The 26,236-nt window shown below is 46.1% G+C and overlaps 1 protein-coding gene across 1 annotated transcript; it reads right to left on the minus strand.

The window, feature by feature from the left end:
- Positions 1-213: 213 nt before the first annotated feature.
- On the minus strand, positions 214-21,982 carry LOC144889707 (uncharacterized). The gene is made up of 4 exons (XM_078770893.1): positions 21,881-21,982; positions 16,205-16,637; positions 3,048-3,188; positions 214-2,913 (listed from the first exon to the last, which is right to left on the minus strand). Exons 2-4 carry the CDS (start codon positions 16,623-16,625, stop codon positions 1,265-1,267), a joined length of 2,211 nt encoding a protein of 736 aa, XP_078627019.1. The 5' UTR covers positions 16,626-16,637; positions 21,881-21,982; the 3' UTR covers positions 214-1,264.
- Positions 21,983-26,236: the final 4,254 nt, after the last annotated feature.

The following is a 26,236-nucleotide window of genomic DNA, read 5'->3' on the forward strand; positions in this document are numbered from 1 at the left end:
TGTTGTTGTACTGTTATTCTTGTGTGATCTTAATACAATATTTGTTTGTTGGTAACAATTGGTGTGGCTTCACCATTGATTTTTGACATACAGAATAACACATTTTTCTGCCGTGAATCCTCTCAGGGCTCGGAGGTACACCGTGACAGGGGGTTGGGGAGGAGCACGTATCAATCATAATGTGCCATTACAAATTCACAATAACACAGGCAGTGCGATTGAGTAAAAATCTTTTTTTCCAGACACTGGTCACAATCAAAAAACTGAAATGGAACTTGGCTGGATATATGGGAAGGACAGAGACAAGAATTACAAAGCTGCATTCTAAGGAAGGCCCTGAAAGAAGCATGGTGACATCCAAGATCAGATTGAGGAATTAAGTTATGTTACTATTTGACTTTTTGGCATCAATTTTTCAACAATGCTCTGTTAAGAGAATATGGAGAACCAAATTAATGAATTTTCCATTTTTTTTACCTGTCGATTAAAAACAAAATCGTTTGAGTAGCATGGACGTGGATGGGCTTGGCATTCTGAGATTCTTGTTGCCTTTGGTAACAGGTTTGCAGTCATTGTTGTGGACATTCTCTTGACAGCCAATCGTCTGGCTTTCTTCAGGAGGATCAGTGGTGCTGGCTGGTTGTCAGAAGTTACAGGTGGTTCTCCGAGTTGTGCTCACAAAAAATATGCCCAAAGGGATGTACGATATCACGATAGCTTTCTCCTTACTGGTTCACTGAATATCTCGTCTACTGCTGAGGAACGCATACAAGAGGGGCATGCACAACCTGGTGTGGGTAATGCTATGTGAATTTAACAAACCTTTAGAAGCAAAACATTTTTCAGAGCATTTTTTCATGTGAGCAATCCAACGTGGGTTGCACTATGGAAGTTCAAGCTCCGTTTGGAAATAAAATCCTTGTCACAAATATAACTTTAGTAAGGACGCTCTTGTTTGTCATCTCCACGTGCAGGTTTAGGAGGTGCGAGTAAGTTCTCCAAGAACTCAAAATCTCCACCTCCTTTTTTGGTGAAGGATCATTATTCATGAACCAGTTTGTGAAACTTCGTTCTCATAGTTTTGTTCCAAGGGCTCGTTTTAGAATCCTCACTGAACCTCTGACAGTCTCGACCTGCAGCATGTTTGTCGTGATATTCCGCGGAATGTGCTCAGTTGGTGTTTTCTTGATCATCCGGATTCCCTGTTGCTCCAAATATCACAGGTACAATTTCAGGTTTCTTCAATTTCAAAATCCTCTTGACGTCATTTTTCAGATCCTGGTGTTTCAGATTTCAGCTCTCCTGTATGGATATTGATGTGCCTTTTCAAACTGCCTTTTTCAGAGAAACCTTTATCACATATCGAGCATTTGTAAGGACGCTCTCCTGTATGGATCCTCGTGTGTAATTTCAAACCGCTGTTTTGAGAAAAACCTTTATCACATATCGAGCATTTGTGTGGACGCTCTCCTGTATGGATCATCATATGCTTTTTCAAAACACCTTTTCCAGAGAAACCTTCACCACATATCGAGCATTTGTGAGGACGATCTCCTTTATGGATCCTCGTATGAAATTTCAATTTACTGTTTTTAGGGAAACCTTTATCACATATCGAGCATTTGTAAGGACAGTGTCCAGTATGGATCTTCATATGCAATCCCAAATCGCTTTTTTGAGAAAAACCTTTGTCACATATCGAACATTTGTGTGGTCGCTCTCCTGTATGGATCATCATATGTAATTTCAATTTACTGTTGTGAGAGTAACCTTTATCACATATGGAGCATTTGTGAGGTTGCTCTCCTGTATGGATCATCATATGCCTTTTCAAATCGCCTTTTCCAGAGAAACCTTTATCACATATTGAGCATTTGTGAGGACGCTCTCCTGTATGGATCATCATATGCTTTTTCAAATCATCTTTCTGAGATAAACCTTTGTCACATATCGAGCATTTGTGAGGACGATCTCCTGTATGGATCCTCATATGCCTATTCAAATCACCTTTTCCAGAGAAACCTTTATCACATATCGAGCATTCGTAAGGTCGCTCTCCTGTATGGATCATCATATGCTTTTTCAAATCACCTTTCTGAGAGAAACATTTGTCACATATCGAGCAGCTGTAAGGACGCTCTCCTGTATGGATCCTCATATGCAATTTCAATCCGCTGTTTTGAGAAAAACCTTTATCACATATCGAGCATTTGTGAGGACGCTCTCCTGTATGGACAATTGTATGCAATTTCAAATGGTGGTTATGAGGAAAACCTTTATCACATATTGAGCATCTGTAAGGACGCTCTCCTGTATGGATCATCGCATGTGATTTCAAATGTTTTTTTTGAGAGAAACCTTTATCACATATCGAGCATTTGTAAGGACGCTCTCCCGTATGGATCCTCATATGTATTTTCAATTTGCTGTTCGGAAAGAAACCTTGATCACATATCGAGCATTTGTGAGGCTGCTTTCGTGTATGGACCATCATATGTATTTTCAATTTGCTGTTGTGAAAGAAACCTTGATGACATATCGAGCATTTGTGAGGTCCCTCTCCTGTATGGATCATCACATGTGTATTCAAATGACCTTTTGTCAAGAAACCTTTATCACAAACAGAGCACTTGTGGGGGCGTTTTCCAGTGTGGATCCTCATGTGAATTTTGATGTTACTCATTGAAGCAAAATCCTTTCTGCACACATTACACTTGTAACATATTCGCTTTTCTAGAACCTTTTTGTGTTTGTTTAATTTAATATTAATCTTGGTTTTGCGAGGCCCAGACAAGCAGATGTATTTTATCGGAAGTGAGTCTTGATCTCGTGATTGTTTCTTCGAAAAAGGCTTCTTCCTCACTGTCACGCTGCGACTGGATCTTATTTGTCCCATCTTACTTCTTGATTGTTCTACAGAAACAAAGAACACAATATTTTCTTTTTTTGTCAAAATCAAAATGCAAAATATTTAACACTTTTCTGAAATATTTATAGTTTCTCAACACAAAAGATTGTATGTTAATTTTTTTTACGTTTCCACTCACCAGTTGCAAAACAGGAAGCACTTCCGTTTGACATGTGACTATCATCTGAACCTTCCTTTACAGAAGCACATTTTGAATCTTCTGTGACAGATGAATCGTTTTTGTGTTGTCTGCCTTCCACATTTACAGGACAGACATCACCTGTGTGGAAATCAGCGTCAATCTTTTGGAGGGAAATGAGATTGAAAACCATCTCGAGAGTTTATAGAACATGTATCGCCATACAATGTGTACTTCATTTTAAATATAACAATGAAGTTAAAGATTGTTAAAGAAAAATTCCGGTTGTTAAGCGCGGTTGAAGCAGTCTTCTACATCACCCTCACCAAGTTGCTCAGACCTGGCCCTCAACCTCTCAGTGTACTCTAAGGTGACGTTTCCCCGACACTTCCCCCACATAATAACCTTCTGACCCCTGCTCTGAATCTCACACCTTTTCTTCATCCTCACCAGAAACATCACAGGCTTGTGCTGGGAGGTAACATGCTCTCCTACCAAGGCCTTGCAATCCTTTACCCTCCACAACTGTCAATCCCTTACCCCCACCAAATCCAGTTCTGTTCTGTCCACTCCTATTGGTTATCTTGTAGCTTTCCCGCTTTTGAAAGAATGAACCAGCTATGGCCATCCCATTCCTTGCCAGCAACGCCACCAGCTCTTCACCCTCTCTATTCAATTCCCCCAACCAAATTTACCAACACATTCCTCTTCACCCGGCTCCGCTGCACCGACATGCAGGTTAAACTCCCCAACAATGCACTTGCACAGCATCACCTCCATCCTAACCATTCCTGTCATCCTCTCCAGTGCGTGCCTGAATTTCTGCTTCTACGTCCTCGACTTTCCCGTTGGTGGCCTATATACAGATACAACACACACCATTTCCCTCTAAAACAACACCCAGGCCATAACTCACCATTCCCCCCATGTTTCCACTCTGACCACCTGCTTGCTGATCTCTTCTGAAACTATTATTCCTACACCATTACTCATTTCATCCACACCCACGTGCAACAGCTGTACCCCCTCCTGCAAACCTCCTGGCCCTGCCCCCTTTCCATCTGGTCTCCTGCACACACAACTCTTCCAACCTCCTTCTCTGCATCTAGCATTTGGAAAGGTGGAAAACAAATAAACACTACGAGGACAAACAGGAGAGAACACACAAAAAAAAAAAAGAAAAAAAAAGAAGCTTACATGCACTCACCACGAAGCTTACATGCACTCACCAGCAAGCCTTCATGCACTCATCACCAAACTTTCGTCCACTCACCACCAAACTTTCGTGCACTCACCCTCATGCTTTCGTGCACTCACCACCAAGCTTTCGTGCACTCACCACCAAGCTTTCGTGCACTCACCACCAAGCTTTCGTGCACTCACCACCAAGCTTTCGTGCACTCACCACCAAGCTTTCGTGCACTCACCACCAAGCTTTCGTGCACTCACCACCAAGCTTTCGTGCACTCACCACCAAGCTTTCGTGCACTTAGTTTCGGTCAACCCTGACTCTGATTCTGCAACTGGAACTGACGGCATCAGCCCACGGGTCCTAAAATCCTGTTCTTCCGCTCTTCCACTCCCTCTCTCTGTTCTCTTCACCCTCTCTTTTGCTCAAGGTCAACTGCCATCTGCTTGGAAATCAGCCAACATCACCGCTTTACACAAAAAAGGTGCAAAAACAGATCCTAGCAACTACAGACCAATCAGCCTTCTCCCAATTATCAGCAAAGTCATGGAATCCATAATTGCGTCGGACATGAAACCTTTCCTCTTCTCCAATGGCTTGATCTCTGATCATCAATTTGGTTTCAGACCAGGTCACTCTACTCTGGACATGATGCTTCTGCTGTCTCAATAATGGATGGAGGTCCTCAATGCCAAACAGGAAATTAGAGCTGTTTCCCTCGACATATCACGTGCCTTCGATATGGTCTGGCACCCCCGCTCTGCTCACCAACCTCTCCTCCTTTGGTATCCATGGAAATCTCCCCACATGGCTGGTGGACTTCCTCTCTAGTCATAGTCAAAGTGTGGCCCTGAATGTGTTTCTCTCATCTCCACTTCCTGTTCACCTGGAGTTCCCCAAGGCAGTGTTCTGGGCTCTGTGCTTTTTCTGGTCTTCATCAATGATCTCTCCGACTCTCTTGAAAATCCTCTCTATCTCTTTGGTGATGACTCTACTCTCTGTCGCTCCATTCCTCATCCCTCAGATTGACAGTCTGCAGCCTCCTCACTCTCTGCAGACCTGGACAAAATCACTGACTGGGCAAACAAGTGGAACATGTATTTCAATCCTGACAAATCTCACACTCTTACGATGTCTCTCCGAAAAGACCGACTGGACAACCCTCCCATCCACTTTCTGAATAATCCTGTCCAAGAAGTTCTGTCACTCAAGCTTTTGGGTCTCACTATCTGCCATGATCTTTCCTGGGAAAACCACATTTCAAATCTGGCCTCCAAAGCCAGTCGCAGACTGGGCATCCTCCGTCGTGCGAAGTCCTTCCTTAGCACACCTGAGCTCCTCACCACATACAAGGCTTTCATCCGCAGCTCAATGGAACACTGCTCTCCCCTCTGGGCTGGTGCTCCTGCCTCACACCTAGCTCGTCTTCATGCTGTTGAAGCCAAAGCGTTCAGAATCATTGGAATCTCCCGTGATGAAGCTACCTCCGAGGGCCTTTCACTTACTCACCGCAGGCAGGTTGGTGGTCTTTCTGTCTTCTACAGACTCCTCTCCGGCCTTGCTCCTCCAGTTCTCTCTGGGCTCTGTCCCCCAAATATTCCTACAGGTCGCACAATATCTGCCTGCAACCCTCTTATGGTTAAACTGCCAAAATCAAGACTCTCTGCTCACCTTCACTCTTTCATTCCTCTTTTCTCCCACCTCTGGAACAAACTCCCCCACTCCCTTCAATCCCACTCCCCCCTTCAGGTCTTTAAAACAGCTGTTCACCACCATCTTAACCAGGGGAACCCTGGTGTTGGGCTAGCGGCTAGGGTGCCGGCTTAGGATCCCAGGATCCTGGGTTCGAATCCCGGTCGATCGCTGAATTAACGCCAGGGGGGTTGACTCAGCCTGTCATCCTTCCGAGGTCGGCCAATTGAGTACCAGTTCACTGGTAATTCCCTGTTTGTCGCTAAAGGCGGAAAAAAGGGTTGGCGTCAGGAAGGGCATCCGGCCGTAAAACATTGCTTCAAAAAGGGGACCAAAAAACAACAACAACCACGGTTCCCGAAAAAGGCCAACCCCCGCTTGCGAGGAAAAATGGCCTCTAAAGGTGGTTATTATTATATATCCAAAACCTTGATCTTTTCTACCCCCGCTAATTTCACCCCAAATCCTCTTTTTTGAAATACCAACTTATTTCCTGGAAGTCCTTGGTGTCCTTGTGTTTATACCTCTCCCACCCTCCCCCCTTCCCACGCCGCCTTCCCCCAAGCCCTCTCCCTCCCACACATTCCCGATGTCCCTCACAAATGTTGTGTTTACGTGCTTCCCCTTCTCTCGCAATCTTGTCTACCGTTCCCCTTTTTATATACTTTGGTTCTTTGTATGTTTGATTTGTTTGTATGATAAATGTTAGCTCTTTCACGAGCCTCGATTATGTATACAAAAAAAAAAAAAAAAAAAAAAAAAAAAACAAGCGTTACGCCTTGGTCCCCCGTCGGTGAAATGATGTGAGTTGACAAAGTGGAAGATGCAGAAAACATGGAAGAGTCGATAATATTTGGATTTTGACGTGGCGACCCAATTTTCCCCGTCGGTGAAGTGATGCGAGTTGACAAAATGGAAGACGCAGAAAACATGGAAGAGTCGATATTATTTGCGAGTGGGTTGGACACACACCCACACACCAGATTAGAAGTTAGTAGTTCATATATTTTTCAAGATATTCCGCTCACAAGGTTCAGACATATATGGTGGCGGCCATCTTGGATTTTGACGCGGCGACCCAATTTTCAATAGCGTTCTTCCTTATGCCTAGATACAGTCGCGCACCAGATTAGAAGTAGTTGGTTTATTTTTCAAGATATTCCGCTCACAAGGTTTAGACATACATGGCGGCGGCCATCTTGGATTTTGACGTGGCGACCCAATTTTCAATGGCGTTCTTCCTTATGCCTCGATACACCCACACACCGGATTAGACGTTAGTAGTTCATTTATTTTTCAAGATATTCCGCTCACAGTGTTCAGACATTTACTTTTCAAGATATCGCACGCTCAAGGTTTAGGTATGGTGACAGCCATCTTGGATTTTGACGTGGCGACCTAATTTTCAATAGGGTTCTTCCATATGCCTAGTTGCACCCACACACCAAATTAGAATTCGGTCCTTCACTTACGCACGCACGGACGGACGGATGCACGTACGCACGGACGGACGGACACACACACGGATGGAGGGGAAAACCATAGTCCCCCTTTCGCTCCGCGGTGTGACGGGGGACAAAAATGGAATTTGGAAAAGGTGGATTTGGAGTGTATTAACGGGGGTAGAAAAGATCAAGTTTTGGATAGAAGAACAGAAGATATGGTGAATAAGAGAAGATAAGAGAATTTACCCAATACTGCACATAGATGGTAGATGTCCAAACCACAGTTTCTGAAATTTAGTTCATAACAACTCAGACCTTGATTTAGGTTTAAATAAACATTTCAGAATTAAACAGATTCTTTTCTTGAGAAGAAAGACCAAATTGTTCTTGGGAAAAAACAATTTCCATATTTTGTTCGTTTTGTTGACCGTTTCGGGAATATCACATTAAACATGCTCCATGTCGAGGCTGTCAGAGGTTCCGTGAGGATTCTAAAACGAGCCCTTGGAACAAAACTATGAGAATGAAATTTCACAAACTGGCTCATGAATAATGATCCAACGTTTGGGTTGGAATTTGTTTTCAAATGAAAGCTTTTTTTGTTTTTTTCAACGTTCACATTTTTCATTCAAATATTTCCAAGATATAAAGACTGATGTGATGAATTTCACTGTTTAAACAAGGATAAGAAAAGGTGGAGGTACATCATATTGGGTGGAGGTACATCATATTGGATGTGGGGGTTCTCTTGGTCACTTCCGGGAGATTGAACGGCTGTCTCCATGCAGCGGGCCTGTCCCAAGAGAACTATGCAGAACTATAGAACAACAACAATAATAATGTTTAAGCCCATCCATGGCTAAAGAGAGGTACTGAAACTACCAGAGCAAAGCATTGCTCGCCATCGCAAATCCCCATGCTTTGTACCCAAAGCAAAGTAAAAAGATGGAAACAAGTTCCACCAGGAATGACCCAATATCAAATCTTGAGGGTTTCCTTTCCATTTTGACCCGTGACGCTAAATCCTAGGGCATAAACTGGGAGTCAAAGAAAAAGTTTACATATTTCATGTGTCCCCCAATGCTGATTGCATATACAAGGATACATTAAACAAGACCGAAAGTCTAACAGTGGCGTAGCCGGGATTGTTTGATACTTCAGTTGAAGAGGATGGTATGACGTGGGTGGAGATACCAGTTACAGTCACGTGAAAAAGTAAGTACACCCCATGTAAGTGTACTTACTTTTTCCCCATGCGAAATTTGCATTTATGTTTATTTAAATTATACAATGGACTGCAAAATGTAAATGTTTCATGATATTTGTTATATTATATCACCTTTATCTATCAATATTGTTGAAATGAAGATCAAATAGCTGTATGTTGAAATATGTTGAAAAAGTCAAAACTTTACATGGGGTGTAGATACTTTTTCACATGACTAGCAAATAATGTCAGTATTAAATTACTTTGAAGTACTCTAAATCTCGAAGCTGTCTGTCACCATGGATGTGAAGAGATTGCTTTGAGGCACTGGTTTATTCTACACCAGGAAAATTAACCAGTGTTGCCAGGTGACAATGAGTCGCTTCTTGATGGGAATATGAATGACGGGGGGGGGGGGGGGGGGGGATAGGAGGGAGGAGGAGGGAGAGGGGAGGGGGAGGAGAGAGAGGGAAGGGGGAAGGGGAGCGAGGTGGAGAAGGGAAGGGAAGGGAAAAGGGGAGGAGAGGGGCAGAGGAGGGGAAAGAAAGGGGGAAGGGAGGGGGGCAAAGACTGAAAGAAGGGGGGGATAGGGAGAGAGAGGAGGGAGGGTGGAGGGGAGATAGAGAAATGAGGGAGGAGAGAAGAAGGGAGGGTGGAGGGGGAAAGGGGGAGAGAGGAGGGAGGGGGAGAGGAGGGGTGGGGGAGTGAGGAGCGGGAGGAGCAGAGAGGCGAAAGAGAAGGGAAGGAAACTGGAGCGACAAAGCGGGGGAGGGGTGGGGGGAAGGGGGAAGTGACTATATCGAACAAAAATGTTAGTCAATTAACAAATGGGTACGTGAAAACAAAATGGCAGCTCTGTCTACACCATTTCTTGCAAGGGCAGCCTCAATAGTGTTCATCAAGTGGTGGTTCACCTCGTTAATCATATTGAAAGAGTGTGTCATAAGGCATAACACACCCAAACTTCCACGGCCTTGTGACAAATTAATTAAGTACACAGGCATTTCTCAATTCATTTGTGGAGCCCTCAACAAACAGCTTAAGCACTCCAACGAAATGGGTGATAAGGAACGGCTGGCTTGGCAAGCGAAAGCAAGCCGATTGCTTCTGGTTGAAATTGCCGAATAATTTTAAAAACAGATCGATTTCAAGCAGCAAATCATGTGGTAACTACTGAGAGCAGACAAATTCAAAAAAGGGTGTTATAACACACCCAAACTTCCCCGGCCTTGTGACTACAAACAAAAAGGGAGATCTGACTATTGCAATGCCATGGCTTGCAAAAGCAGCCTGAATAGCATTCACTAAATGCGAAATATGGTAAATTTTGTTGGATTTCACTCCAGATTTGGACATTATTTAGTCTACAGCATCCAATCCTCATATCCGAATCCAGATTTTGATTTCGATTTGATTGATTTTGATGCTTCAATTTTGTAATGATAAATAGATTGTGTTTCCAAGGCAAGCCACGTTTGAGGAGGCCAAAACAAAATGGCGGGTTAAGAACCCAGCGAATGTAGTGGCCTGAACAAGATGGCGGGCCGCCATATTGGAAAGCCACCACATCGGGTGTTTTTTCTCATGAACACCTTGTTAATAATCTTCAAAAAGGGTGTTATGGCACACCCAAACACCCAGTTTTCATCCTTGCAATCTGTTGAAAGTCCAGGTGTATGCATGCAAAGTTTGGGGCCGCTAGCTTTCATGGTGTTGGAGTTATGGTGGAGACAGATGGACGGACACTGACGTTTATTATTATAGATGTTGGTCAGTTAATCAACACTATCAAAGTGACCTCAGCACCATCCCGACACACACCACTGTGTGTGTTATGGAATGAGGTGTTTTACGGCAGCCGGAGTGCAAATCCTGGACCCAGTGAGTTGGTACTCATTTTTCCGACCTCGGAAGGATGACAGACCGAGTCAACCACACCTGGTGTTAATTCAACAGCTGACTGGGATTCTAACTCAGGACCCTGGGATCCCAAGCCCTCCACCCTAACTGTTGAGCCAACACCAGGCTTAGGGTGGTTGGAGGCAGTCATAAGAAATGCTAAATGCTTGAAAAACCCTTAATCAAAGTTTTAATTGTATATGATCTTGGAGGCATGCACCCTCCTCCCCGTCATATATCATCACCCTGTTGTATTATTTCAGTTCCCCCCCCCCCCCCCCCCCCCGATCATCAAGTGTGATAATTTGCCCCAACCAGGTATATGATGTAATATATGAACACCCTAGAGGGTGTTGAAAGAAACATGACTGGCAACGCAAAATGGCATTGCATTCTACCGTTCAGAAGCGTAATTGTCGGCTATAAAACTCACCCAACATGTAGGATAAATATGTGAGGGACATACATACATACGTAGAGACAAACACTGCAAGCACAGGAACCAAACATCTACGCCGTTAAAAAAAGTTTGTTTAATCACGAATTTGCCAGTTCTAAAAGCCTCTTTGCAAGTTTGAATAAGAGGAAGAAGCAGTAACGTATGGTTTATTCAGACAGCAGTTTGAACGGAAACATTTATTATTCTACGACAGAAAAAACCCCTTTAGAAGGAAACGGAAGGAGCATACAAAATTATATATATACAGTAGGCCTGGGTGATAATGGAAAAACCGATGTCACGATAATGGACCTCATTATCACGATTATCGCGATAAGGCCGAAAAAAATATATTGTTGGTCTCTGGTCAGAACAAAGTTCCAGAATTGATGCGGTGATGCGGTTTTTTTTTTGAAAAGCGGGGATTGCACATATAAAGGTGTTGTTTTTTGTGTCCTCATGCCTTGCGGTCCTCCTCATCTGCCGTGGCGCCGTCCAGAGAGAAATTAAAGACAGCCAATGGGACTGGTAGGCCTTTTTGTAAATAATGAACACAAGTTTAAGTTATTTTAAAATGTATTTATTCTGAAAATCATTAAGGTCTTCAAGCATATTATAGACTGCCATTTCGTTCTCGAGATCGTCTCGCCGTACCGTCAAACGCATCAACACTGCACATGCGCAAGTGATCTAACAGGCAGATGGTCTCCCACGATCTCTTCTCCCAGTCCACCAGATTATCACAGACACTTACATCTTCATAACACAGGAGATAGTGTCCAGGACTAACTAACGAGACTACCCGCAGCTCCCTAGGCCTTCTGGTTGCTTCACAAAAATCCGACAAAGAACGTCTTCGTTTCAATAAATGACAATATCCAGCCGATTGGATTCATGACGGCACGGCACACAAAACTACTCATATCTTTGGAACGGCTGGTTGGATTTGGACGAGCTAAACGTAGTTTTGTAGGGGACCATATTTCCCGAGATAGCGCGCCAGCCCGGCAACAACAGGCGTGTGCTGTTGTAGGTACCGTTGGAAATTTGAAAAGAAAAAAATTGTTGACGCACAGGGTCAAAATCAATGCGTGCGCTGACCAGAGACCGGAAATATATATTTCTCGGCCTAATATCATGATAACATAAAAAAGAAGAAAAAGACATGAAATGTCATAGCCCCCCCGACATGGTTTTACTAATTTTGCTGTACAGAGTTTAAAGGCCATCATTCAGCCATCTTTGGTCGAATTATAAAACAAAAATATCTGCATATGTATTGCTTATACATCGTCTTTGTGCCAAGTTTGAAGAAAATCGGACCATGCATGTCCAAGAAATTGGACACACGTTATAAAATAAACCACCTTTAGAGGCCATTTTTCCCCGCAAGTGGGGGTTGGCCTTTTTCAGGAACCGTGGTTGTTGTTGTTTTTCGGTCCCCTTTTTGAAGCAATCTTTTACGGCCGGATGCCCTTCCTGACGCCAACCCTTTTTGCCGCCTTTAACAAACACGTTGCAGTAATAAAATTGCTGCCAGTTGGCGATCTTGGATCTGATCTCGAAACAAGTGATGTGCACATGTAAGCCATCATTCATTATCTATGTGCCAAGTTTGAACAAAATCGGCAAATGCATGTTCGAGAAATGGTTGACGAGCTGTTCAACATTGGGTTTTTTTAGAACTAAAATGGCCGCTAGTCCGCCACCTTTGATCGCATCGCGAAACAAAATGATGTGCAGATGCATACCACCATGTGTCGTCTTTATGCCAAGTATGAACAAAATCGGTTCATACATCTCCGAGATATGGTTGTTGACACAGGGACGCACGAGACAAAATCCATAAACCCCATTTCGGACCAAGTCCAATGGGGCTAATAATATAATTAATGTTTTGAGAACCATGTGGCATACAATAAAAATCCACATAAAAACAAGCTGAATAGTCATAGTTACCTGTGTTCATACTCTTTATGTCATAATTCTGTTAGAATTTGTTGAAAGTCAAATCTCATTTTACCTGGACGAAATCGCTTTGCTCCTTCGCCGAGTGACTGGATGAGCACTGAGCAGTTTGCAAAGCGGTTTATGCAGAACGTCTGGCTTGGCAAGCAATAGCAGCCTGCTTGCTGACGGAACACACAGAGCAAGCTGCTTGCTAACAGAACACACCAATAAGCGGCTTACTAACGGAACACACCGAACAAGCAGCTCACTAATGGAAAACACACAATTTGTGAAGAAAGTCATATATGATGATCTTCACTCTTCGGGCATTTAAAATTACGCCTTTGATGTAGAACTTTTCGGGCTGACACGATGCCCTCGAGGTACGCACACTCGTCTCTGATCTGTCTAGCCTGGGTTCGAATCCCAACCCAAGTATAAACTGGCAGATTGGTGTTTCACAGGCAGGGTGATTCATCAATGTGAGTGCCATCCCTCTGATGGATGTGAAACGAGGGGTCCTGTCTGCCAGCATGGGTTGGTGAACGTTGAAGATCCCATGGTGTCCTTCGCAAAGAGGAGGTGAGTATGCCGGCACCATGGCGAGGTGAACTAACTCGGCGAATGTGAGGCCTCGCCAGCCGGTTCTTGAATGACTTGGGCCAGGCTGTTAATGCCTTATGCAGGCATTAAACCCCACAAGGTGGGATAATAGTGACCATTAAACAACTTTGATGTTGCACTTCGCGAATAATAATTGCCAAGCAATCCCATGTCGTGACAAAAATGTAAAAACAAATAAATGAACGAAATAAAGTCGCCATGTTTGCCTCTCATTTGGTCCATCGTGAACGGTGAGAACAACGAGATTACCTGCTTATCCTTGTCTTCGAAGCCAAAACTCCACAGAGTACGCTCACCTTGTCTATCTTTAACAAGATGTTGCCTTCAGTGCTCAACTTCTCGACCAGACAAAGTTAACTCAAACGGATTGGCGATTTCGACATCGGCAGCTTTCGTCGCGTTCATTAATTGGTTGTTTGTTTTAATGTTTATTGTTTATACCATTTAAATTACATCTTGGAGAAAAAAACATTCCATTTTATACCATCTGCTTTTGGTTCATGAGTTATCAAACAGAGTGACCACTATATTTGTCATGGGTGTGTCTGTCTGTCTGTCCGCAGCATAACTACCCGATGATATCATCCGATATTGATGAAGCTTGGGTGGGAGGTTGATATCATTATCTAGTTGTGTCCTGCCTAGAGTGGGCATATTGTGCCCATTGTGGGCGGAGCGACGCCCGAAAAAGATGTCTTTTTAGGGGGTAATCGAATTCAAGCTACATCTTCTCCGAAGGAGTTGGTGGAATCTGACAGGGGTTTCGGTATTTGGTTAGGCCAATGTCATGTGTCTAGCCCGACAGAGCTGGATTTGTTATTTTCACCCCAAGGTCACAAGGTCACGAAATTTTGAAAGTCGATTTTTGATGGTTTTATTACATTGTTCGCTTCCTGATAGGGTCAAATGTCGTACATGATCTTATATTATCACATACATCATGAAATACAAGTTTTCCAACAAATTTCAGAATCTTCGACCTTTGACCTTTGAAGGACCTGCCACCTGCCATCTGCCACGTGGGCCCCCGAACCCCCAGTCCTGGCCTGTTTCGGTTATAGTCCATCCTTTGTCATTGAATACCGCTCGCTCGTGAACCATCGTTGTCTCCTGACTTGCATTTTATAGCGCTGCATTTAATACAGGTATATCCTTTGAGAGAAACTAAACACACCAACCGCTCAAAGCAGTCACGACACCGTCAATATCCGGGTTCAAGGTGCGTCCGATACCGACTGCGCATGCGCAGCACCTCTCGTGATAACAAATATGGATATCGTTATCGCGATAGTAAATCCAAAGCACGATTATCACCCAGCACCAACATACAGTCGTGATATTTTGCGCAGCAATAGAAACATATAAGACTACACAGAAATAACGCACAAACAACAACAACCATAGCCACAATAACAATCGAGTGTTAGAAAAGATCCTTATTTTCACGTGTTTTACTTCATGTGTTTCAACCTGAATGAAAAACGTAAAGGTATAGCATGCAGAATGTGATACATGACAGGTTCAACGAAATGTCCGGCCTGAACGCTGTAGGAATCAAAATGGCGGTGTGTGGAGTCAGCCGTCGTACCGCTGTAATGACATCACATCATCCCTGACATGTGAACAGATCCTCAGCTCTGATTGGTGTACGTTTGAGGGGACATACATATATACAGACAGATAAACACTGTTCCAGATGGCTTTGCCCTTTGGGGTACGCCGTAAAAAAAAAAGTTCATAAATCTGCCTCCAATTACATTTTTTGGTTTCCTACCATGTGGTATTCCATTTATTGTCAATGTACCCTGGGGCGGGGTCAAAATGATACTTTTGGTGCACCTTATTGCCATGTGGTGATCATAACAACCAAGTTTGTAAATTTTTACACAACCGTCCACGAGTAGACTGCATGACTGACAGACGGACGGACAGAGCTGATTGCAATATGACGACGATGAAGGATCTTCATATTTTTCAAAAAGTGTGGGTTAACGAGGATAAGCCTTGGCAAAAGAGAGAGAACAAACCACTTCTTGCATGCCGATAACGTAAATGCACCGTTTAACAAGGAACACTGAGGAATTTAATACAATTTACAAAACAAAAATAAAAATAGGGGCAATAGACCCCAATTTTTTTCTAAAACTGTGTACAAACTTTGGGACATCACGGGTAACGAAGGTTGTGATCAAGGTTCATCCAAATTGTGTGTGGATTTTCAGAGAAGAGAGCAAAATACCTATTTGGGGGGATCAAACCTGGACCCAATTTGATCCCCCCACTCCCTCCCCTTTTGACCCCCGGTAGTTCCACTTTGGGGGGCTGGGTTGATTCAAACCGGGGCCTACTATGACCCCCGGTAGACCTCCGAGACCTCGATTTTTTAATGCCGCGAACAAACGTAAGTTCCAACACAAAATATAATTTTAGCCAAGTTTGGTCACAATCCCATCAGTACTTTAGGAGAAGAAGTTGCAAGTGTTTATGGACTGACTGACGATGTGCCATTCCATAAGCTCTCTGGAAATATGTTCCAGGTGAGCTAAAAATTGACCTTGTACCATACATAAAAAATCCATTCATATTAGACAATAAAAAAAGTGCATCAAAAGAGGCTACACATGTAAAAAAAAAAATAATAATAATAATAAAGCAATGGCAGAAGATCAAGATATTTGTTGACATGCTATGTCGTATAAAAAACACACATACCAGACGTGGATCTTAATCCATCATCCTGAGAGCGGAGGCTGCAGACGTCACTGAACCCGATTCCAGAGACACCAGGACGATTTTCCAGCTGCACATTTTGGAATCCAACAAAGTTTTGGCAGAAACTGGAAAGTTCCCGAATAACATTATCCAAGTTGACGAAAATACTTCCCAACAGAGAAGAACCTGCAATCTGGACATCTTGTGGCTTTAAAAAAGAATTCATAAATTTACAGAAGTCAGCATACATTGCAAATTGAAATTTCTCTTTGGAGAGAGCAAAGAGCTCGTCCCGCAATGAATCCGACTCCGTACAAGCTCGAATAACCTTCTGGTTATCAATTCCAAGCTCATCGATCACTGCTTGGGCTGTTTCTTCTCTCAGGCCTTGTGATTGGAGCCATTCCAAGAAGCTCTCCATTTCACCGATGACCTGCCAAGGATACAATGTTTATGTTATTCACAGAAAAGTTATACATGATATATTCCTTACTCTGTTTGGAATTTTTGTTTTACCAAACCAATTTTATCCGGCAAAACGATGCAATTTCATTTGGGGAATGAGGGGAGAAATGCGGATAACACGATGCGGCACGACCAGGCATATCCCAAGCGCGTCAAATACAAATGGGGAAATGCATTTCTTTTAATTTATCATATTAAAATACGCAATTTTGGTCTGCTTGTTCGGTCTAACCCTAACAACTCAAATGCAATTCTCTCTCCTCAGGCGAGGGTAATAACACATGATAATCGCATAATATTAATGATGTTATGAAACAATATCCCCACTCCTCAATGGGTTTTGTGGATTGCGATATTGCCTCCCCACTCCCCCACCCCAACATCCTCAATGAAGTAAATTTTACTATCAGGAATTTAAAATGGTGAGGTACGGTCTGATCCTTTCAATGACCTGATCGAACATGTTATGACATCATGCGTGTTCTGATCCTTTCAATGACCTGATATAACATTTTCTAATATCATGCATGTTCTGATCCTTTCAATGACCTGATCTAACATGTTATAATATCATGCATGTTCTGAACCTTTCAATGACCTGATCTAACATGTTATAACATCATGCATGTTCTGATCCTTTCAATGACCTGATCTGACATGTTATATCATGCATGTTCAGATCCTTTCAATGACATGATCTCACATGTTAAAATATCATGCACAGTCTGATCCTTTCAATGACCTGATCTAACATGTTAAAATATCATGCACGGTCTGATCCTTTCAATGACCTGATCTAACATGTTATAATATCATGCACGGTCTGATCCTTTAAATGACCTGATCTAACATGTTATAATATCATGCATGTTCTGATGCTTTCAATGACCTGATCTAACATGTTATAATATCATGCATGTTCTGATCCTTTCAATGACCTGATCTGACATGTTATAATACCCCCCGTTTCCAGGAGGCTGGTACTCATTTTGCCGACTTCAAGAAAATGACAGGCTGAGTCAACCGACCTGGTGTTATTTTAACGACGTGACCCGAAGATCTTAAGTGAGCCACATGAACCATGAAGCCAACACCAGGATTAATTTCACAAGTGACGAAGTAGAACAACACTCGGTAGCGCACAAACCTCCGCCAGGACAAGCAGATCACGTTTTGTATCCACTGATGGGCCGGATCTGGATTCCGACCTGAACCGAAATCGAATCACCTTGTTCTTGTCACTTTCCCATCTCTGAGCTACAAAACTACATTAAAATGAAATATAAATCCTTGTTCCAGGGTTAATATTTAGGAAATTATCAATATTTTAAAATGTGAAAACAGCCCATTTTTGGGCCTTTGTTTAACATCGAGTTAAATGTGAAGACTTGTGGCCCAAATTCAGGTGTTTAGTGTTTCAAAGTGCAATACCTTCCTTAATAACTGAAATATTGAAATGAAACTTTCAGTGAACAAAGCCCACGAGATATACATTAATTAGCGATATTAATTACTTTAGTGAATAAATTAACCTTGTGAACTCGAAGAAAAGTATCACCGATGCAGAAACTTAGTTCATTGATAAAGTACTGAAGGTAGAAAGCCAATCTATGTGAATCAAATCTTGTTTAACTGGTATTTGATGATGTAAGAGCTTGCAAACCATGAACCATCGAAATTTGGTCCAAAAGGCCAATGGGCCCCCGAGTTCACATGAAATGAAGGAGTTTTGCTGATCAAACTTCAACAAGAACTTCAATTTCATGTTTCCGGACTTTTTTTGAATACTCGGACAGATAATATTGATAGCCGGCGAAGCCGGTGTTGTGAATGAACGCGTACGTATTATGTTGAAAAGCCAGATTTTGCTGATCCTTTGAGAATTTCGAAGCTTTGACGCATCAAACACAGAGTTATAAATAGAATCTGGAGAGCCAATGAAGCCTCTCTTTTGAAGCAGCCGGAAGCAATGAGACGGCCATCTTGGAGGGCCGATTGTCAGCTGCTTCGAACTTTTTGACACAGACAGATCTGCATAAGTCTCTCGCCAAAAATATGCCTCAATGTGCTGCATTTGGTTGCACAAATGCCACAGGGAAGAGCTCCAATGTATCATTTCATAGGTAAGTGGGATAATGTTGTGCACAACAGATTATTGTACAACAGAAACACTGGAAAGGTTAGCATGTGTTCCTATGTGGTTCTATATATACCTCCGTGATTCCAACTCATGTTCTTCCTTACCGGTCGGTGCAGAAACCATGTTGGGAATAGGAGGGTTAGGGAAGAGGGAGGGTTGGAGAAGAGGGAGGGTTGGGGAAGAGGGAGGGTTGGGGAAGAGGGAGGGTTGGGGAAGAGGGAGGGTTGGGGAAGAGGGAGGGTTGGGGAAGAGGGAGGGTTGGGCAAGAGGGAGGGTTAGTGAAGAGGGAGGGTTAGTGAAGAGGGAGGGTTAGTGAAGAGGGAGGGTTAGTGAAGAGGGAGGGTTAGTGAAGAAGGAGGGTTAGTGAAGAGGGAGGGTTAGGGAAGAGGAAGGGTTAGGGAAGAGGAAGGGTTAGGGAAGAGGAAGGGTTGGGGAAGAGGGAGAGTTAATGAAGAGGGAGGGTTAGTGAAGAGGGAGGGTTAGTGAAGAGGGATGGTTAGTGAAGAGGGAGGGTTAGTGAAGAGGGATGGTTAATGGAGAGGGAGGATGGTTAATGAAGAGGGATGGTTAATGAAGAGGGATGGTTAATGAAGAGGGATGGTTAATAAAGAGGGTGGATTAATGGAGAGGGCGGGTTAGGGAAGAGGGAGGGTAATGAAGAAGGAGGGTAATGAAGAGGGAGGGTTAGTGAAGAGGGAGGGTTAGTGAAGAGGGAGGGTTATTGAAGAGGGAGGGTTAGTGAAGAGGGCGGGTTAGTGAAGAGGGAGGGTTAGTGAAGAGGGAGGGTTAGTTAAGAGGGAGGGTCAGTGAAGAGGGAGGGTGAATGAAGAGGGAGGGTTAATGAAGAGGGAGGGTTAATGAAGAGGGATGGTGAATGGAGAGGGATGGTTAATGAAGAGGGATGGTTAATGAAGAGAGTTAATGAAGAGGGATGGTTAATGAAGAGGGAGGGTTAATGAAGAGGGATGGTTAATGAAGAGGGAGGGTTAGTGAAGAGGGAGGGTAATGAAGAGGGAGGGTAATGAAGAGGGAGGGTAATGAAGAGGGAGGGTAATGAAGAGGGAGGGTAATGAAGAGGGAGGGTAATGAAGAGGGAGGGTTAGTGAACAGGGAGGGTTAATTAAGAGGGAGGATCAATGATGAGGGAGGGTTAGTGAAGAGGGAGGGTTAGTGAAGTGGGATGGTTAGTGAAGAGGGAGGGTTAGTGAAGAGGGAGGGTTAGGGAAGTGGAAGAGGAGAATTCTGCCGAATTTTGTTTGTTACTCTCAAAATCTGGTTGGTCAAACTCTATTAATATAACATCATAAGGGACGAGGGAGGGGAGGCAGTGGCATGTACATGTGATGTTACATCTTGGAGCATGTTGTGTGTATGTACACATGGTGTTACCTACATCTTGGAGCATGTTGTGTGTATGTACACATGGTGTTACCTACATCTTGGAGCATGTTGTGTGTATGTACACATGGTGTTACCTACATCTTGGAGCATGTTGTGTGTATGTACACATGGTGTTACCTACATCTTGGAGCATGTTGTGTGTATGTACACATGGTGTTACCTACATCTTGGAGCATGTTGTGTGTATGTACACATGGTGTTACCTACATCTTGGAGCATGTTGTGTGGTATGTGCACGTGGTGTTACCTACATCTTGGAGCATGTTGTGTGTATGTACACATGGTGTTACCTACATCTTGGAACATGTTGTGTGGTATGTTGTGTGTATTGTAAATATAATATTCTTGAATTTGTCCAATAAACAGACAAAAAGAAAAGTGCAACAAGTATTCCATTCTCTTCAATGACCATTGAGATACTGGTTTCAACTTCAAAATTTTAAATTTTACTTCTTCTGTCGAGTCTGACTCGACTTTGTTATCCCTTTTACGCCGCACCCAGTGACCCGATGCCCACGGCACTAATGGAGTTACGATCTACGAACCGCGCTCTTTGTTTATCACGTACAGCCATACTCGAAAAATCTGAATTAGCGGACGTTGGGGCCCAAAAGCATCCGATTAACTGCCGATACGACGCCATCTTACGACGCCATCGTATTGGCGTCTGCTGGGTGAAGGCAAAGCAAGCCATCCGCTGATTGGACAGGCAAAGGCGAAAGCAAGCCGTCCACTGAGTGGACAATCCAGAGCATGCATTTGTGCCGGTGTCGGCGATCGTTGTTCATATACGCACTCTTCATTCTCATCTTTTTTCCTAACTCTTACTCGGACAAGCAAATCCCCTATGGCATCCATAATGGTACACTCTATCCATACACCACATCCTCCCTTCCGTGGATGTTCCACGGGTTTCGGCGAGTTACTAGTATTAGTCACCGATGCGCGCAATGGTTTGTTGACAAAACATTCGGCCCGCCAATCGGCTTCGCGGCTGCTGATGTTGCGCCGCATCTCATTGGCTCTCCAGGTTCTATATATACCTCCGTGGCACCAAATCGCTCCATGGAGGCCGCCATCTTGCGGATGCGGAAGTATGCATAAAAAATTGCGAAAAAGTTCAATAGGAGTTTGCTTCATCAGTCTTTGTTTGATTCACAAACTTATGCACCTCTAATTTGTAATTAAAATACTTTAAGACCAACCTCGGCCCGCACGGCCCTGGTTACCTTCAACGAAAATCTTCACCAAACACCGGAACCAATGAGATTCGAGCATTTGAAAAAATATTTCAAAAAAGCTTATTACGCGTTTCGGACGCTGAAAACGGCGTCAAATATTGTAAAATTGACGAAGAATTATTTTTTAGAAATCTCGCGGCCGTAGGGGATAGTTTTTCACGGCCGGAAATATCCGAAGTTGAGACGGAAACATCAAACAAGAGGCTTTGGCTTCGCCGGCTCATTGCGGCTTTGCAGTCGGGTCATATGAGATATCGATTACGGATAACCGTCCCTGCTGCACAGGCCTCAATCAGTCACCGATCGAATGGATAAAACAAGCAAATAAAATCCACAGTCATCCACGTTATAAATGCATCATTTTACTAAAATACCTATGAATAACAATTAAAGCCTTTTAAACTTCCATTATATATATACCATACTTACGAAAAAAGCGATTTATTATCGTGTTTTTACAACGAAGATTGGACGAGGAAAACCGGGCTGCAAGTGAAAATTCAGCACAGCCGCCATTACCGGATGTGATGTATTCTTTATGACCGGATGTGGTATTTCTTTTTTAATTACCGGATGTGATCGGGTTTTTTTCATTACCGGATGTGATGTGACTTTTCATTACCGGATGTAATGGGTTTTTTTCATAACCGGCTGAAACTTTCCATTTTTCAGATCATTAAAAAATACATGGAAATCGATCAATTATCACCAAATTCCGCAGAGATGAAGGAAATAAATAAATTTTAACTTCTAGAAATTTTAAAACAACAACTTACTCTCCTTCGGGTAAATTGATGTTGATTTTGATGACGTCAAACATCGAACGAATTTTTTTGTCCATGTTCCTGCGATCGGACAAAACATTTTTATAACGAGGTTGAAAGTGTGAATGTCCTCTACGTAATCGATAGTAGTTTACCCAGATTAGTGAAATTATCACAAACTCGGGGGGAGAGGAGTTCAAAACAGAACGATTGCGGTTCCGGAGCCAAATCAATGAAATGGGCCGGAGCGGGTGGGAATTATAATATACGTTGAATGTCACATGACGACATCTCATCCCCCTCGTGTCGTCATCATCCATCCACAACTCTCTGATATATCGTGATGTGTATAATCATAATGTTGGCCCTTTCTCTCCATTATGAAAAATCCCTTCAAATGATTGTTTTACAGATCTTGTTTGGTGCATTATTTTTAAAAAGTGCAAGGGTGCCAATATTTTTGGCCACAACTGTATATGGTATACACACTTCTACAATAAAACAGAATGTGTCTGATATATGCCAGTGTAGCGGTTACCGCTGGATGTACATAATCGCCTTGCACCGGCCAGAACACGGCCAGACGCGCCTCTCCCGGGCATGCCCGGACTCACTGTTCCCGGGCACGCCCGAACCTCCCGGGCACGCCCGGTCTCGTCTTTCCCGGGCTCGCCCAGAGCGTCCGGGCATGCCCGCTATCGCCTTTCCAGGGCTCGCCCAGAGCGTCCGGGCATGCCCGCTATCGCGTTTCCAGCGCTCGCCCAGAGCGTCCGGGCATGCCCGCTATCGCCTTTCCAGGGCTCGCCCAGAGCGTCCGGGCATGCCCACTATCGCCTTTCCAGTGCTCGCCCAGAGCGCCCGGGCACGCCCAGCCTCGACTTGCCAGGCCGCAGCCAAACACGCCCGGGCAGGTCCAGACTCGCCTTTCCAAGGCTCGCCCTTGATACCCGGGCATGCCCGGTATAGCTTTTGCCGGGCAAACTTCCCGACATAAATGTGTATATATATTGTTGCCCGAAAAACGGGCTTGTCAGAATACCTGAGCTGTTTGGTTTCAATAAAGCAACTCGGACGAATTCCGTCTTTGGTCGCGTCAATTCTTTCGACTCGCGTTGGAGCGCAGCTCCTTCATTGGTGACCTACCGACATGGATACGGCAGTGACGCTTAAACTGCCTACCTTCTGGGAGGCTCACGCGGCTGTTTGGTTCGCCCAGGCGGACTCCCAGTTCGCCCTGCGAGGCATCACCGCGGACGACACCCGCTTCCACCATGTTGTGGCGACGCTCGGTTCCGCCACCGCGGCCCGCGCCTTGAGCCTCCTCCAGCACCCGCCGGCTGCTGACAAATACGACGCGCTGAAGACGCTCCTCCTCGGCGCTTTCGCCCTCTCACCGGCAGCACGCGCACGGCGCCTGCTTGACCTGCCCGAGCTCGGCGACACGCGCCCGTCCGAGCGCATGGACTATATGCTCTCGTTGCTCGGCGAGCACTCTCCGGCATTCCTGTTCCGGGAGCTGTTCCTCCGTCAGCTGCCTAACCCGGTACGCCTCGCCCTGGCTGGCACGTTGATCACGGATTCCCGCGCCCTCGCCAGGGAAGCCGATAAGATCTCCTCGGCGGGCCAGCACATCGGCGCGGTTACCTGGAGCCTGCCGCCGTCCGAGGCGACGCCCACGACGCCCGAGCGCCCTGCGCGGTTGGAGGCCGAACTGCCGGTGCAACTGGCGGCCGCCACGCCGCACCGCCCGCTTCCGACACGACGGCTGGGGCCTCCACCTGACCGGGCGTGGTGTTATTACCACGCCAGGTTCGGACACAAGGCTCGGACGTGCCGGCCCCCGTGCACTTTCGGCAGGTCGGGAAACGGCCGGGCCGGCGTTCATTCCCAGCCATGAGCGCCGGCCACTCGGGCAACTTGCTGTTTATTCGGGACAAAGCGTCTGGACGGCGTTTCCTGTGCGACACCGGCGCCCAACTGAGCGTCATACCTGCCTCCGAGCAGGACAGGCTGGACGCAGTTTGCGGCCCCTCTTTGGTCGCTGCTAATGGCTCGGCCATACGCACTTTCGGCCCACGCGTCGTCACCCTCTGCTTCGGCAGCCAGTGCTTTCAATGGACTTTTGTTACCGCCAGCGTCCCCGTGGCTTTGCTGGGCGCCGACTTCCTCTGCGCGCACGGGCTGCTGGTCGACGTCAAACGACGTCGCCTTGTCCACGCCGAGACCTTCAGCTCCCTGGCGTGCACAATGAGCAGCTCCGCGCCGACCGAACTGGCGTGCGCCCTCCCGGCAACGAACGAGTTCGCTCGCCTGCTCGTGGAATTCCCGGCCCTCACGCGGCCGACGTTTTCGGCCGTCGCGGTGCGGCACGGGATCGAGCACCACATACCCACTACGGGCCCGCCGGTCTACGCCAGGGCCCGCCGCCTCGACCCAGCCAAGCTCGCCGTGGCAAAGGCCGAATTCGACGCGTTGGAGCACCTCGGCATCGTGCGGCGCTCCGATAGCACGTGGGCCTCGCCACTGCACATCGTGCCAAAGCCGGGGGGTGGATGGCGCCCGTGTGGCGACTACCGCCGTCTCAATGACGCTACCACCCCCGACAGGTACCCGATCCCGCATATTCAGGACTTTTCCGCCCGTTTGGCGGGACGGGTCATCTTTTCGAAAATTGACCTGATACGGGGCTACCACCAGGTACCTGTCCGGGCGGCCGACGTCCCGAAGACGGCCGTCATCACGCCGTTCGGCCTGTTCGAATTTTTGCGGATGCCGTTTGGCCTCAAGAACGCGGCCCAGGCGTTCCAGCGCTTGATGGACGGCGTGCTGCGCGACCTGCCGTTTCTTTTGGTCTATCTGGACGACATCCTCGTCGCTAGCACGTCCCGCGCCGAGCACCTCCTCCACCTCCGAACACTGTTCGGTCGCCTCAGCGAGCACGGCTTAATTGTCAACCCGGTCAAATGCCACTTCGGCGCGACGACCATTGACTTTTTGGGCCACCGCATCACCAAGACCGGGGCCGTGCCGCTGCCGACCAAGGTCGAGGCCATCACCACGTTCCCGCATCCCCGTTCCATCAAGGCCCTCCAAGAGTTCCTCGGCATGGTGAATTTTTATCACCGATTCGTGCCCCGCGCTGCTCAGCTCATGCGGCCCCTTTACGAGGCCCTCCGGGGCAAGCCGGCCAAGCATGACATTGTTTGGTCCGCGGCCATGGACGCGGCCTTCGCCAGTGCCAAACGGGCCCTCGCCGACGCAACGCTGCTGGCTCACCCGGTGCTCAACGCGCCCATCGCCCTCACTACGGACGCCTCCAACTACGCGGTGGGCGCCGTCCATGAGCAATGGGTGGACGGGGTTTGGCAGCCACTCGCTTTTTTCAGCCGGCAACTCCGGCCGAACGAGTTAAACTACAGCACGTTCGACCGCGAGCTGCTCGGGCTATTCCTGGCCTTTCGCCATTTCCGACACCTCCTGGAGGGCCGCCCGTTCACGGCTTTCGTCGACCACAAGCCGTTGGTCTACGCAATGGCTAAGGTCACGGAGCCGTGGTCGGCCCGCCAGCAGCGCCACCTCTCCGCCGTGTCGGAGTTCACCACGGACATCCAGCACGTCGCTGGCAAAGACAACACCGTGGCCGACTGCCTTTCGTGGGCCAGCGCGAACGCGGTCCACCTCAGCGTGGACTTCACGCTCATGGCGGCCGACCAGACCACCGACGCCTCGGTGCAGGCACTCCGCGTGGCGGACACGGGCCTCCGCCTGGCCGACATCCCCTTCGCGGGCACCGTCCTGCTCTGCGACGTCTCCCAGTGCCAGCCTCGCCCCATCGTGCCCGTTTCCTGGCAGCGCCGCATCTTCGCCTCCATCCACGGCCTTTCTCACCCGGGCCGGAAAGCTTCTCAGAAGCTGGTGTCGGCGCGTTTCGTCTGGCACGGCCTTCGACGAAACATCCGCGACTGGGCCAACGCCTGCACGGCCTGCCAGCGAGCCAAGGTCCACCGCCACACCCAGGCCC

The sequence above is a fragment of the Myxine glutinosa genome, chromosome 1 (assembly GCF_964187855.1).
Source record: "Myxine glutinosa chromosome 1, kmMyxGlut1.1, whole genome shotgun sequence".
NCBI lineage: Eukaryota > Metazoa > Chordata > Myxini > Myxiniformes > Myxinidae > Myxine > Myxine glutinosa.

Excerpts from the sequence above, each read along its gene's own strand:
- LOC144889707 (XM_078770893.1), bottom strand. The coding sequence starts at position 16,625 with ATGGAGAGCTTCTTGGAATGGCTCCAATCACAAGGCCTGAGAGAAGAA. Across the intron at positions 3,189-16,204 it reads TGGATTAAGATCCACGTCTG|GTGATGTCTGTCCTGTAAAT; the intron begins GTATGTGTGTTT and ends ATTTCCACACAG. Across the intron at positions 2,914-3,047 it reads TGCTTCCTGTTTTGCAACTG|AACAATCAAGAAGTAAGATG; the intron begins GTGAGTGGAAAC and ends TTGTTTCTGTAG.